Source organism: Antechinus flavipes, chromosome 4, assembly GCF_016432865.1.
Source record: "Antechinus flavipes isolate AdamAnt ecotype Samford, QLD, Australia chromosome 4, AdamAnt_v2, whole genome shotgun sequence".
NCBI classification, from domain to species: Eukaryota; Metazoa; Chordata; class Mammalia; order Dasyuromorphia; family Dasyuridae; genus Antechinus; species Antechinus flavipes.
The window spans coordinates 478,227,770-478,242,816 of NC_067401.1; the positions used below are offsets into that span (position 1 = coordinate 478,227,770).

Here is a 15,047-nt window from a genome sequence, read left to right on the forward strand (position 1 = left end):
TTCAACCCACTACATACTCTTTGTTTTGTTAACTTCATTAGCTCCATGGATTTAATTGTCATCTCTATGCAGATGGCTCACTTGTAGATTTATGTATCCGTCCTGTTTCCTCTCTGAACCTCAGTTTTACCTTCATTACCAGGACATTTCAAATTGAATTTCCTGTAAACATCTCAATGTCCCTGCATGTAAAACATCCCAGACTCAACTCATTGCTTTCCACCTCCATCCCATTCTTCCTATCAATTTTCCTACTGTTGGAATAAGTCTCCTCTGCTTTGATACTCTGTCTCATCACTATCCCCATGCCTCTGTAATTGGAGGGTGGAGTCATGAACTTTAAATGTGCACTAAAGGATAGTGCTCAGCTCAGAAATCTGATTTCTCTCTGTGGCTGCACTTCTTTGCCATTTCCTTTTCCAAATCATTGAACGGAGGTCAGCAGGTTAAGTGACTTAGCTAGAACCACACAGATAACAGGTATCAGAGGCTTCCTGACACTCTGTACAATATGGCTACCGAATTGTATTTTTTCACATCACTCCAGAAATTACTTTGAATTTAGTTTACATTTTCTTATATAGTTATATATGGTTTTCCTTGAATTTATAAACCTATTTAGGGTTACTTATTGTAAGTGTAATCAGAGCTGGGTCTTCATTTTTATTTTTTCTTTGTATCCCCAGCACTTCAAATATACTAATGTTTTAATTAATTAATGTCAGTGTCTTAAATTAAGACTTGTTGGGTGAAATGGACTGAATGTTACTTCATTCAGGGTCTCCTTTCTTAGCTTCTCACTGCTATTCACACAGAGAAGAATAAATTGATCACAGATACTTACCAAGCCAGGGGATTAAGAATTTATAGGCTATCTGGGTCTTGGGATCTGCAAAGTTAAGCAAAGGAGCACATTAGGTGGAAGCTGTACAGGGTAACATCAGGGGAGGATGTGAGAACTGAAAGAGAGCTAGCTCAATGGCATTTAAGGACAAGAACGTGCTTGATAAATTGTCTTCTCACTTCTAGGGAGGGGGAAGCCAGCTCTGGAGGTAATGCATTTCACTCTGGGATAGCTCTCCTTATGGACAAGCATTTCCCAACATCTAGGTCAACCTTTCCTCCCTTCCTTCTCCCTATATCACCACAGCTCCTGGATCTAGATCCTGGATCTAAACTATCTGGAGAGTTTAATCTCTCCTTCACACAATCTTTCAGATTGTCTGTAGCTCTGACGGCTTAAGCAGCTTGGACATAGTTACATAGCTAAATATCTGTTAGAATAAATCTTGAACCCAGGACTTTCTGCCTTCAATAGTGTTCCTCTATCCATTATACTAAATGTATTATTTAGTATCAATGAAATACTAAACAGTACATATCTAAATGTTATTTTTGTGTTTTTAAAATCACAAATACAAACTGAAAATGATATTGGTGCTTATCAGTTAACAAAAGGCTTATGTTACATCAATGTAATTGATATAATTGTATCATAAGAAATCACAAATTTGAAAGATTTCAGGGTAACCTGGGAAGACTTGAATGAAATGATGCCACGTTAGAAGAATTAAGAGACAGTGAGGTCCTGAATTTATAATCAGGAAAACCTGGATTGCAATTCCACTTTGGACATTTACTAGCTGTGTGACTCTGGACAAGTCGCTTCCTCACAGTCAATTTCAGTTTCTTTATATGTAAAATGGGAATAATAACAACACCTACCTTTTAGAATTGTTGTGAGGACCAAACAAAATAACTTATGGACAGTGCCGTGTAAATCTTAAGGTGCTATGTAAATTATAACTATATTACTAATAAGCCACATGATGACCACAGCAGCATAAAAGAAAATAGCCTTGAAATACTCTAATCAATTCAATGACACTAACCACCACTTCAAAAGACTCATGACAAAACCTGGTTCCTACCTTCTGATCCAGAGGTAATTGGCTAAGGTTCAAAATGAGGCAGGCGTTTTCAGACACGGACATTGATTTGTGAATAGTGATAAAATTGCCCCACAAAGAAAAAAGATAAAGAATAGTATCTATGAAACATCTAAAAACACAAAAATAGAGGGAAAAAAGTTCAGATGGTAACACAGAGCAGCAGGACAATTTTAATCCTACTTGTTAAATTAGAGTTTTAAGAATTATAAACTCCATATGGATACAGTAATTCATAGATTCATGTAGGATTTTTCCATTTTTCTTTGTATATTCAAAGTTGTTGTTAAGTTTATAATTTAAAAAGAGAAAATGTAAAAAAAAATAGCAATCATAGAGACGGAGAATAGAAGGAAGGGAAAGTTGGGAGAGAAGATCAGTGAAGGGAGATTAGAGAAGGGTTAGAGAGATGATATCTAGTTTAAAAAGAGGAAAAGGGAGTTGACACTAAAAAGAATGGAAAAACACAGGTAGGATTGGTTGTGCAAGAGAAGGTTTTAGTAAAATGTTCACTTCCCTGTGGGATTTAGAAAAAAGTTTTCTTGAAAGACAAGGAAGTTTCCCGAAGTAGCAATTGGTGATGTAATCATAAAATAAAACATAAGTCTGGGAATTATGGAAGAGATTGTTACAGTAATAAATGCCAATGGGGTGTCTTGAATGGATTTTGGATCTGGATATGGCATGTAATAACCAGGTCAATTCAAGTATGGTAGTCAACAGCTGTGTTTGGGACCATTAAATCTTAGAGTTTGAAGAGGCTTCAATGTACAGCTCATCCCACTTCTCAAGCCTCCCTCAAAGAGAGGCTCTACAGGTCATACATACAGAAGTGAATAGGACAGATTCTGTGACAACTTGGATGAAAAATATCCCTCAATACCATTTATTGGCCTTTATCTTTATTCTATGCTTTCCTAATCATTTAGCTAAATTGGACTTTTCAGATTCCTTAATATCAGGTCAGAAGTGGCCTGGATGAAAGAATTCCATGGGATGATAGTCTTGTATGACCATGAGGTTGTTGTTGTTTGTCCTTTGTTACCAAAGATGACCATGATGTCAGGGAGGTGATGCTATTCCCATGAGTGTAGAGCTCAATGCACCCAGACGTCATCTAGAAAAGTTATCTCATTTTAAAGATAAAAGAATGAGTACAGGAAATTTAGGTGACTTGTTTATAGACATATGGTTATAAGGGCTGAGTCACTGGCAACTGTCAACTCAAAAATTATCATCTTAGTTATTCCACCACATAAGTGTCAGTGTGACCACTGACATCTCAGGGAGTCTCATCGTCTCTGGAAAAGAGGGGAGAGGTGATGATGAAAGAGAAAGGTCTGAGCATGGAGGACAGGTCCCCAAGTCCTAGAGAGTGCTTAGAGGGCATCTGACTAATGCTGCAAAAAAACTGGCCCATGCCTATAAATGTATCGGGGAGCCTTAAGTCAGCCTGAGGAAGGGCAAGGAAGCTCCCTTTCAGGACATCACTCTCAATAATCAAGAACATCTCAAACTGCCCTTTCTTCCCTTAAAGGCCTATTAAGGCTTTCTCCTTTTTTCTTTGCTCTGAGACTGGCCCAATGTATTCAGAGGGTGATGAGGTTCATGAAGTCACTCAAGGTAAAGAAAAATTTCCTGACAATATATGTTGTTTCAAAATGGAGGGGGAGACCATAGGAGGTTTGAAAATGGGTACAGGTGTTTGCTACAATCATAGAGGGAGGGAGGGAATTTAATACCTACTATACATTCTGCTAAGGATTTTACAAACATTATCTCATTTGATCCTCACAATAATTCTAGCAGGAAGGTGCTATTATTATTTCCATTTTATGGAAGATGACGAAACCGAGGCAAATATGATTAAGTGACTTGTCCAGGATCACACAGCTACTAAGTTTTCGAGGCTGGATTGAAACCCAGAAAAATTAATCTTCTTGACTCCAAGCCCAACATCCTACCCATTCTGCTAATTAGATGATCTCCAATTTTCCAACATATTTTCTGATATTCTATAATGTATATTCTCCTTACCTTTTCGACTCAGGAAAAGCTTTGCATATTCTGGGGTATAGATATTTAACACTGCATGAAAGGGTCCAAACCATATAGAAGTAGCATTGGGGTACTTTTGTGGCAGCACCTTAAACTCCTGTAGTTCTTCTTCTGTGTGATACTGCAATTAGAAAAGCAAAAAGTTAGTTGTGGCAATGAACCCCAAATTCTCTCCCAACTCCCAGACTCCAGACCCTGGGAACACTACAATGAGCTCAGAGATCTGAATAGGAATAGAATAGGAAGGGAATAAAAACATGGAAAGTAAGAGAAAGGATCTGAGAAGCATCTACTTCAACCCTCATCTGAGCAAGGATTTCTTCTATTGTGTCCTTGGTTACTCAATCCTCCCTTGGAGAATCAGAGTGGTGAGACATCGCAGTTCCTGGCCATTGCCTACCGGATGTCTCTATCTTCATTTCATCTCCATGTCTCATGAGCATGTCTAACTCAAGAGGTCCAAAACAATTTTTCCCTTAACCCACCCCTTTCTCCCAAACTTCCTCATTTCTGCATCTTTGCAAACTTGGAGTTAAGCTTTATTCTCTCCTTTCTTCCACCCTTTTATACAACCTATTTTCAAATCTTGTCAATTTTCTCTCCATAACATCTCTCCCACCATTCCCTTCACTCCAATTAATCAGCCTTTGTATGACTGAGGTCTCACCACCTTTTGCTCAGAATAATTCAATAGCCTCTGAATGGAGGATCTAGTCTCTATATGGAAGCTATTAGCCAACTTTTAGTTTCTCTTCTCCTTAATCCATCTTATTTAGAGCTTCTGGATGGTTGGTTGTTGGTGTCCTTTCTTTGCAAAGAGGACTAAAATAACCCTACGATGTTGGAATCAAGATACAATGTGTCCAACAATGGCTGATCAGACCAATAGGTACTTGAAAATCTTCATTGTGGGTTGGGTGCAAATACTCCATGTGAACATTTGGAGTGGAGTTGTCTTTAAGTTTGAACATCTCATAATTCTTTTGAGCCAAATTTCTAAAAGCAGCCCATTTCTTTCCTGCTTCACTGTCACCAGTTGTGTTGGCTGAGCTTTCATTCCAAGTTAGCAGCAAAGTATTTCTGGCTAGGAGAAGCCCTCTAATCTGTTGATGTTTAGTCTTTTGGTAATCTTGTCTTGGGACCACCATTTTTATTGAATGCAAATATTTATATTGGAGAGGATAAGTCTATAGTCAGTCCAGCACTCTGTACCACACATTACTTTGGTCACTCCCACATTCCTGCCTTTTTTCTTTTTCCTCTTACAGTGACATAGTCTTTTAAATGTCAATGTTTTCCGGGCGGGTGAATCCATTAAGTCTTATTGTGTTTAGACAAATAGAAGATAGTGATAGGGATGGGTAGAGCACGAGAGGCACAAGTCTTCAGTAGTAAGTGACCATTGCTGTTGCTTCTTCCACCCCAATTCCTCTCAAGGACTCTGTGTCATGTCTGAGAGTCTGTGCTTACTGCTACATTAAAGTCACCCAGAATTATAAGCTTGTCCTCTTTTGGTACATTGATCAAGAGGGTTTCCAGGTCTTCATAAAATTTTTCTTTGACCTCATCAGGGTTCATCATATTGGAACATATGCACTGATGATTGTGGTATGGTGCTTTCCTGCAAGTGACAATCATATTCTCATGATTCTGTCAATCACTCCTTTTGGTAGTCATATAAGCTGATACTGGATTAGTTTTGATTGAAAAATCTACACCATTTTCCCAGCTTTCCCCTTCACCAGGGGCCTTCATTTGCCAGCCTTGTTTCACTCAAGGCAACTATTGGGATGCAATACCTGTTAAATTCTCTTGTAACAAGAGCTATTTGTCTTTCAGGATTTTGTGTTGACTATAAATGTACACATCCTACATACAGATGATAAATATAAATCATCTTTGTAAAATTTTTTCTACATTTTTGTGTGTATTTTGACCATAGGGTGGTATCCCCATCAGCTATGGGGGACCAAGTAAGCAGACCAAGATTAAGTAACACAGACAATTTTAGGGCCTCTTCCTAAATGCCAGGATGTGAGCAGTGTGGTCTTTTAAAAAGAGTTCTCAGACAGGCAGAAGCTTACCAAATCCTACTGCTGCTTCACTCCAGTGAGAAGACACCTGGGTTTAGGGATTGTAACTACAATTCTTGCTGTGTCCACATTTGCTGCTTCATCACTTGCCCATTGCCACTGGATTTTGAGGTAGGTAAAAGTGGTATGGGTAATATCTTTTGAATTGTACATAAATTGGACTTAAGACAGAAATGAAGTAAGTTGTCAGTTTTACTCTTTCTTCCAGGGTCATTGGAGTTCAGAGTCCAGTTCCAGAGCCCAGTGGCAAGACAAAAGTTGAGATGACCAAAGATGAATTGAGATACAGTGGATGACCATGGTATCTTCGATGTTTAAGCAAGCTCTAAGCTTTTCACGGCACACGACTTCAGCCACCTTCATGGTTTTTGGAACAAACTGTTTTCATTCACCCATTCTGCTGGGGGAAGTGCTTGAGGTAGGCCTCCCTTTAACTCATCAATAGGTTTGAGACCCCTCAGTTGCCCTCAAACTGGTTGAAACAGGAATGTGGCCACTACATATCCTACAGCTTTTTGGAGCTATAGATAAGAGTTAAATGAATCAAGAGGACATCAAAGGTGGAAACAGCCCTGAGAAGGGGTCCTTATACCAAAAATTCTAGTCTTCTCTGAACATACTCTTTGCCTTGGAATTGCAAACTATTAATAATATGAAAAAGGTTATATGGTATTAATAATCATTAAATAATAATGAGAGAATTAAGTAATTAATATCAAGAAGTGAACATCCAAACAACCTCAGAGTTTTACCTCACATCATGCAAATTGACAAATATGAAAAAATGAACAAGAGTCAACATTGGAGGAATTATGGGAAGGTAGGCACACTAGTGCATTGTCAGTGAAGCTGTGAATCAATACAACCATTCTGGAAAACTATTTGGAATTCTGAAAATAAGGTAATTAAAATGTCACACCCTTTAAATCACAGGTTCCATTATTAAGCTTATACCTTAAGGAAACTGTTGATAAGATGGAACCCATATACATCAAAATATGTATAGTAGCATGTTTTGAAATAATAAAGATTTGAAAACAAAATAGATGCCCATCTATTGGGGAATGGCTAAAAAAGTACTATAAGGATATAATGAAATTTTACTATATGGTATAAGAAGTGATAAATGTGATGAATACAAAGAAGCATGATCAATATGAACTGATTCAGAGTGAAGTAAGTAGAGCCAAAAGAATAATATTATACCATGACTACCACAATGTAAATGGAAAAAACCTGAGAAGATTAAGGCTGACCCTATAGTATTTTATTATTGATCCTACTTACAACTAATTGAATTTGTACTTTAACTGCTTAAATCTTGAGTTCTTTGTCTGGGAACTTAGTTCAGGATTCAACTGGCCTACAATGAGTTAATTCTAGAAATCCAACTTTCTGCTACTCACAGAATTTTTCTTGTCATAAGGAATTTTATTAACCTGGGGGAATATGTGGGAAAGAAAGGGAGTTGGGGCTGATTTTTTTCTCCACAACACTGTCTTTCAAGGACTTCTGGTTTGCTGTCCCAAAGTCTGGACTGCTATCTCATACTTGGACGCAAACAATGAGCTCTTAATCTCAAGAGAGAAGGGGAATTGTTGCCAGCTTCAGTTACCAAATTTCCAATCTGTCATGTTGTTCCTTCCACCTCAGTTTTGTAACTAATCATTTTGTATTCTATCTCATGATTTCCTCTACCCTATTGTATTCTTGTTCTGTACTCCCCAAAACCTACAAAAGAGGAATAGTACTTCTGTTCAGGGTCTTTGGTCTAAATGGAGGCAAATGCTATCTTGTGCAAAGATTTGTGTCTGTTTACCCTTGTGTTAAATTTCACATGTGACAAACTACACAGAATTAAACAAAATAAAAATAGTTGTTACAAAATTATAAAGAACTACCAAGATTTGGAAACAGAGCTATGAAAAGAATTTGCGGAAGTAGGAGATCCATAGCTATTTACATTGCACATATCTTCAACTTTTAAAAATGCATTTATCAGTCGTTTCTCTTTTTTTGTCCTTAAAAATCCTATTTGTAATAAGGAATGGCTCTGTTAGAAAGGGAAGGATACCAGAAAAATATTAATGTTCATTTTAAATGCTACCCCCCTCCAGGCTATCTTCCTGGATGTCTCTGTTGGTAACAAACTTTCCCATCTAATCTCAAATTGCACTGTTTCACTGTTTCCCACACTCTCCTCTGTACTGATCATCTGATGCTACAGACTATAGTTTTCTCTGTTTTTGTATTTTTCCTACAAAAAGGTGGGCCCTATGAGAGCAGGGGATTACATCTCGAACAAATGTATCTCCTCCTGGACTTCTTCCTGACTTGTGGGCTGAAAATCCATGCCTCTACTGCTGTTCCATATTGGAATTTCCCTGACATCCTATGGCCTCCTTGCCTAGAAACATCCAACCACTCTTGGGATGGCCCCTGGAATGTCCTCTCTTTTGAGCTCACTATTTTTGGATATTCCGTCTGAAACCTCCATCATACCACACATCTTCCTCCATACCACCACTTTCAGTTCCTTTTTGTATATATTAGAATGTAAACTCCTTGAGGTCTTTTCTCTTTTAAAAATATTTATTTAATGTTTTTCCCCAGTTACATTTAAAATATATATTTTTTACATTTGCTTTTAAAATTTTTGAGTTCTAGATTCTCTCTCTTTTTCCCCCCTGAGGCAATTGGGGTTAAGTGACTTGCCCAAAGTCGCACAGCTAGGATCTGTTAAGTGTCTGAGACCAGATCTGAGCTCAGGTCCTCCTGACCTCAGAGCTGGTATTCTATCCACTGTGCCACCCAGCTGCCCCTAGATTCTCTTTCTTATCTCCAACTACAATTAAGAAACCACATGTGAAGCAAAGCATTTGCATAAAAGTCAAATTGTGAAAGAAAACAGATCTCCCATCCTAATGAAAATAGGATTTTTAGGGTTTTTAATGAAAATAAAAACCCTCAAGAAAAATTAAGTTAAGAAGAGAGAGAAAGAGAATGCTTCAATCTGTAGTTAGACACAATCGGTTCCTTCTTTAGATATGGATAGGATTTTTCATCATAAGTCTTTTCAGAGTTGTTGTGGATGCTTGTACTACTGAGAATAGCAAAGTCATTTGCAGCTCGTCATCCCAGAACATTGTTGTTATTTTGTACACAGCACATTGCACATTGCTTGAGTTTCTGGAGGACTTTTCAGTTGTTTGTTTGTTTGTTTTGCAGAGACCTTTCTTGTTTGCATTTGTATTGCCAGAATGTATCACAGTACTTGGTACATTTTTCTTCTCTTCCAATCCTCCCTCTCCTCCTCACTCCTTCTCTTCCTCCCTCCCTCCTTTCTCATTCACTGCCTCTTTTCCTCCCTCCCTCTTTTCCTCCCTCCCTCTCTCCTTCCCTCCATCCCTTCTCATTCACACACAATTAGAAAACCATTGAGTATTGGAAAGGATCACGGCAACCATCTAATTTAAACCACATAGCAAAGGAATCCCTACAATAACAAACCCAACTAAAGATCGCCAGATTTTTTGAAGATCTCCAAAGAGGGAGAGTCTCCTGCCTTTCCCGGCAGCCCCTCCTATTCTGAAGTTACTTTCACTGCTTGGAATTTCTTCCTGCTATCCAGCCTGAATTAGCATCTTTGCAGGTCTTCCTTCATCCCTATCCTACAGTCTTGCTTCTGGCTTTGCCTCCTTTGTCCTTAACAAGATAAGTTAGATTTAGTCGATCTTCCATATGACAGACATTCGTGTATCTGAATTTATGTATTTAAGTAAGAAGTAGCCTTCTCTATTCCAGGCTACACGTGCACGGCTGCCTCACCTTATTCTCACATGGCAAGTCTCATTCCCTTCACAAATATCAAGCTGCCTCCAGAACATCAGGGCTCACTTGAAGCTTTCTGTGATGCTCCCAAGGGACCCTGTGTGGTGTTGTGTTTGTTCTTGAAGTAGCTATTGGTTGTATCATATCAAATATTGCTCTTGTGTGTGTGTGAGTGTGAGTGTGTGTGAGTGTGTGTGTGTGAGCATGTGTAAGAATGTGTGTGTGAGAGTGTGTGTGAGTGTGTATGTGTGTGTGAGTGTGTGTATGTGTATGTGTGAGTGTGTGTATATGTGTGTGAGAGTGTGTGAGTGTGAGCGTGTGTAGGAATGTGTATGTGTGTGAGTCTGTGAGTGTGTGTGTGAGAGTGTATGTGTATGTATATGAGTGTGTGTATGTGTGTGAGTGTGAGCATGTGTGTGTGTGAGAGTGTGTGTGAGTGTGTGTGTGAGTGTGTGTGTGAGTGTGTGTGAGAGTGTGTGTATGTGTGTGTGTGAGTGTGAGCATGTGTGTGTAAGAATGTGTGTGTGTGAGTGTGTGTGTGTGTGTATGTGTGTGTGAGAGTGTGTGTATGTGTGTGAGTGTGTGAGTGTGAGCGTGTGTGTGTGAGAATGTGTGTGTGAGAGTGTGTGTGAGAGTGTGTGTGAGTGTGTGTGTGTGAGTGTGTGTATGTGTGTGAGTGTGAGCGTGTGTGTGTAAGAATGTGTGTGTGAGAGTGTGTGTGTGTGTGCGTATGTGTGTGTGAGAGTGTGTGTATGTGTGTGAGTGTGTGAGTGTGAGCGTGTGTGTGTGAGAATGTGTGTGTGTGTGTGAGAAAGAGAGAAGATCTGTATGAATACTGTTTGTATGAGTATGTGAGAAAGAGCCTGTGTGTGTGTATGAGTGTATGAGAGACCAATGGAGTATGTACTGTCTATATGTATGAGTGTGTACAGAGAGAGAGCCTATATCTGTACATGTATGTTTGTGAGAAAGAGCCTGTGTGTGTGAGTGAGCACCTGTGTATACGTGTATGTATGTATGTACATGAGAGAGAGCCTCTGTGTGTAATGTCTGTGCATGAAGTGTGTGAGTGCGCATGTGTGGGAGTGACAGAGACAGGCTGAGACACGGAGAGACAGAGGCAAAGGCACATAAGATGGCAGATATTTTCTTTCTAAAGTGAGCTTCGTGAGGGCAGGGTCTGGATTAGAGCTAAACTTTGAGTCTCCCACCATGCTTAGCAACACAGTCCCTGCTTCCTTTGCTGAACTGAATTAAAGAAGAATAAGCCTTGAACTTGGAGTCTGAAAACAGGAGTTCAAATTCTTAATTTACTAATTGTCAAATCAAAGTCAACAAGCATAGGACTTAAATAGCATCTAATAGCTCAATACTAGCATTCACATAGCACCTTGGACATAGCTTATGTGATGCTGACAACAACCCTCTGACATGGATGCTTTTGTGATACTCATTTCACAGATGAATGACTTGTCCTGGGTCATACAATTAGTAAATTTCTCAGGGAGTAACTTTTTTTTTTTTTTTGAGATAGTTGGGGTTAAGTGACTTGCCCAGAGTCCCCACAGCCAGGAAGTGAAGCATCTGAGACTAGATTTGAACTCAGGTCCTCCTGATTCCAGGGCTGGGGCTCTACGCTCTGCACCACCCAGCTGCCCCTGGGTAGTAACTTTTAAATTCAGAACCTCCTGATTCCTTTTGAGAGCCCATCACACCGGGGACACAAAGAAAGGCACCAATGCCCTGCCTTCAAGGAACTCACAGTCTCATGGGAGAAACGGCTAATAAACAACTATGTCCAACAAGATCTATACAAGATGAATTGGAAATCCTGCTCAGGGCCATCAAGAGGTGAAGGTCGGCTCGAGGTTCCTTTGACTCCCCCTCGGGTCCTCTGGGCGCTGCATCAGAGCTGAGAGGAGCACGATGAGGGGGGAAGAAAAAGCTGGACAAACGCAGGGAGGGCAGAAGGGGGAAGCCCCGAGTTGTCAGCCAGATACTCTCCCAGTTTCCTCAGAATGGATCAGTGCGAGGCTCCCGAGGCCCTTCCCTGTCCTCCTACCTCTTATAGGGCCTGCAGTCGGCCCTCGAGGGGAGTCAGGCCAGGGGCAGCAGCCTCTCCTTCCCTCTCCGGCCGGGGCTCCCACTTACCTCCTTCTGATTCCCATAGAGCCAGTGGCCGGGTGGGCCCGGGAAGGGGCGCAGGGCTTTCACAAGCGCCTGGCGCCGGAGGAAGAGCTTGACGGCCAGCAGCAGCAGTGGTCCGAGAACGGCCGTCAGGATCAGGGACAGAGCCCCGGACCTCTCCAGCCACGGGACAGCGCGGGAATCGATAGGGACGGCGCCGGAGCTCAGAGAGTTCGCCTCGGAGTCCATGCTGCGGGCGCTCCCGAGATGCTTCTTTGCGAGGGTCCAGTAGCGGCAGCGGCGGCTTTTTATGGCTGAGCTGGGGGCCGCCCTGGGGCACACGTTCCCGCCCTCCCCCAGCCGAGGAGCGGCGAAGAGCCGGTTCGGCCGACCCCGGAAGGAAGGGGAGGTAGCTTGCAACATTCCCGAATTTCTCCAGACCTATTATCCCAAAATCTTGGCAACTGCGGGTGGCCGAGAAGAGGAAGAAATTAAGTGACTTCAAACTGTTTGCATTTTGGTTTTTCTTCCCGGGTTATTTTTACCTCCTGAATCCAATTCTCCCTGTGCCACAAGAGAACTGTTGGGTTCTGCACACATGTATTGTATCTAGGAAATACTGTGACATATGTAACATGTATAGGACTGCTTGCCATCTGGGGGAGAGGGGCAGGAGGGGAGGAAGGAAGGGAGGGGAAAAATCAGAAAAAAGTGAGGGCAAGGGGTAATGCTGTAAAGAAAATTTTTTTTTTCAAAATTAAAAAAAAAAAAGAAATTAAGTGACTTCTTGTAGAAATCGCCTCTGGGGGCAATGGGATCTTTGACAGAAACTGCTTCAGATTCTTCCCCAGTCAGAAGGAAAATAGATCAAGAAGATCTCCCAGCGGACCCTTGGGACCCCCGCCCCTCCCCACCACCCCCTCACTCTGAGACTCTAGATTTCTCCTCACTTTTCCTTTTCCAGTTCTCTGTCTGCTGTAAGGATTCTCTCTCCCCCTCTTCCTCCCATTCCACTCGGCTCCTATATTCAGTGCCTGATTCTTCGCAGAATCTCCAGATCTTTTCCATTTGGCCTTTAGTCTTATGCTTAGCACCCTTCCATGATCTCTACATCTGGAGACATTGGCTCACTTTCGACAGTCCTTAGGACAGGACCCTCCACATCTCTTCTTCCTGCCTTTGAGTTTGGGGATCCCCAAGCCTAAAATGCTCTCCTCTCAATCTGCCTCTTAGTTTCCTCAGCCTTTTCCAAGATCCCCCCCCAAAGTTTGGGTTTTTTCTTCTTCTAGTATGTCTTTCCTGGTCTCCTCAATCCCATTTCCTCTCTTCCATCTCTTCTGTTATTTTCATTTCTCTCCTATTAGCAAATAAGGTAGGTGAAGGCAGGACCTTTTTTTGTCTGGGCTTATATTCCAAAGGGATCATAAAGAAGGGAAAGGAACTCACATGTGCAAAAATGTTTGTGGCAGCCCTTTTGTAGTGGCAAAGAATGGATCTGTATGACACTGTTTGCCTGGCACTGTGGTAAGAAAAGAATGAAATGGGGCAGCTAGGTGGTGCAGTGGATAGAATGCCAGCCCTGAAATCAGGAGGATCTGAGTTCAAATCCAACTTCAGATGCTTAATACTTCCTAGCTGTGTGACCCTGGGCAAGTCACTGAACCCCAATTGCCTCAGGAAAAAAAAATAATGAAATGAAAGACAAAAACAGGTCTTCGAAAACACATTGCCTCCAGACTGTTGGCCTTGCTTCCTGTTTTTCCCTACACTCATCACTGAGGGGAATAATCTCTACTAATCCGTCAATAAGCATTTATTAAACACTGATCATTATATAATCTTGCTGTTGCTGGGTACAGTATTCTTCTAGTTCTACCCACTTCACTCAGCATCAGTTCCTGTCAGTCTCTCCAGGCCTCTCTGGAATCCTCCTGCTGATTGTTTCTTATAGAAGTACAGTAATCCATAATATTCATATATTATAACTTATTTAGCCATTCCTGCACTGATGGGCACCACTCAGTTTCCAGTTCTTTGCCACTACAAAAGGGCTGCCACAAACATTTTTGCACATGTGGGTTCCTTCCCCTTCTTTATGATCCCTTTGGAATATAAGCCCGGTAGAAACACTTCTGGGTCAAAGGATATGAACAATTTGATAGTTCCTTTTGGCATAGTTCCAAATCGATCTCCAGAATGGTTGGATCCGTTCATAACTCCATTAACAATGTATCAGTGTCCCAGTTTTCCCACATCCCCTCCAACATTTATCATCATCTTATCCTGTCATCTTAGCCAATTTGAAAGGTAATGAAGTGGTACCTCGAAGTTGTTTTAATGTGCATTTCTCTGATCAATAATGATTTAGAACATTTTTTCATATGATTATAAATGGTTTTAATTTCTTCATTTGAAAATTGTATGTTCATATCCTTTAACTATTTCTCAATTGGAGAATGGCTTGAATTCTTATAAATTGGAATCAGTTCTCTATATATTTTAGAAATGAGGCCTTTGGCTATAAATCCCCACCCCCCTCCAGTTTACTGCTTCTCTTCTAATCTTGTCTGCATTGGTTTTGTTTGTACAAAAACTTATTAACCTAATATAATCAAAAACAATCCCCTAAAATCTTATGATCTCCATAGTAGTGGTGGCAAATTGTCTCTGCTCATTTTCTATCTCCTTTCCATGTTTTGTTCTCTGAAGCTTCCTCCCCAAATGGAGGAGACCCTACATTACCAAGGATTATGTAACCCTATTTTATAATAACAAATAACAAGCCTTTTTGAAGAGTTTACTATTTGCCAGGCATTATACTAAGTTGGGCAGCCTTTGAGAACAGACTTTGGGTCTGTCATCTGACAGTCATCTGAGGTAAGGGTGGAGAATTTCATCATCAAAGAGCTGGTGAAGAGCTTTTTCAGCTCAAATCATGAAAACTAATGGTTAATGTTAGTTCTAGGGTCTGCCCCATGGTAGATAATAA

At 40.7% G+C, this 15,047-nt stretch overlaps 1 protein-coding gene across 1 annotated transcript in view; it reads right to left on the reverse strand.

Moving 5' to 3' along the window:
* The window catches only part of LOC127563363 (taurochenodeoxycholic 6 alpha-hydroxylase-like), a 34,859-nt gene extending 22,146 nt beyond the window's left edge, over positions 1-12,713 (reverse strand). Inside the window, exons 1-3 of the mRNA XM_051999774.1 lie at positions 12,083-12,713; positions 3,987-4,128; positions 845-889 (exon numbers count right to left, since the gene is read on the reverse strand). Coding sequence (XP_051855734.1) covers positions 845-889; positions 3,987-4,128; positions 12,083-12,481 — 586 coding nt within the window. The 5' untranslated portion in view covers positions 12,482-12,713. The remainder of the gene's footprint in view (positions 1-844; positions 890-3,986; positions 4,129-12,082) is intronic.
* Between the last annotated feature and the right edge of the window lie 2,334 nt (positions 12,714-15,047).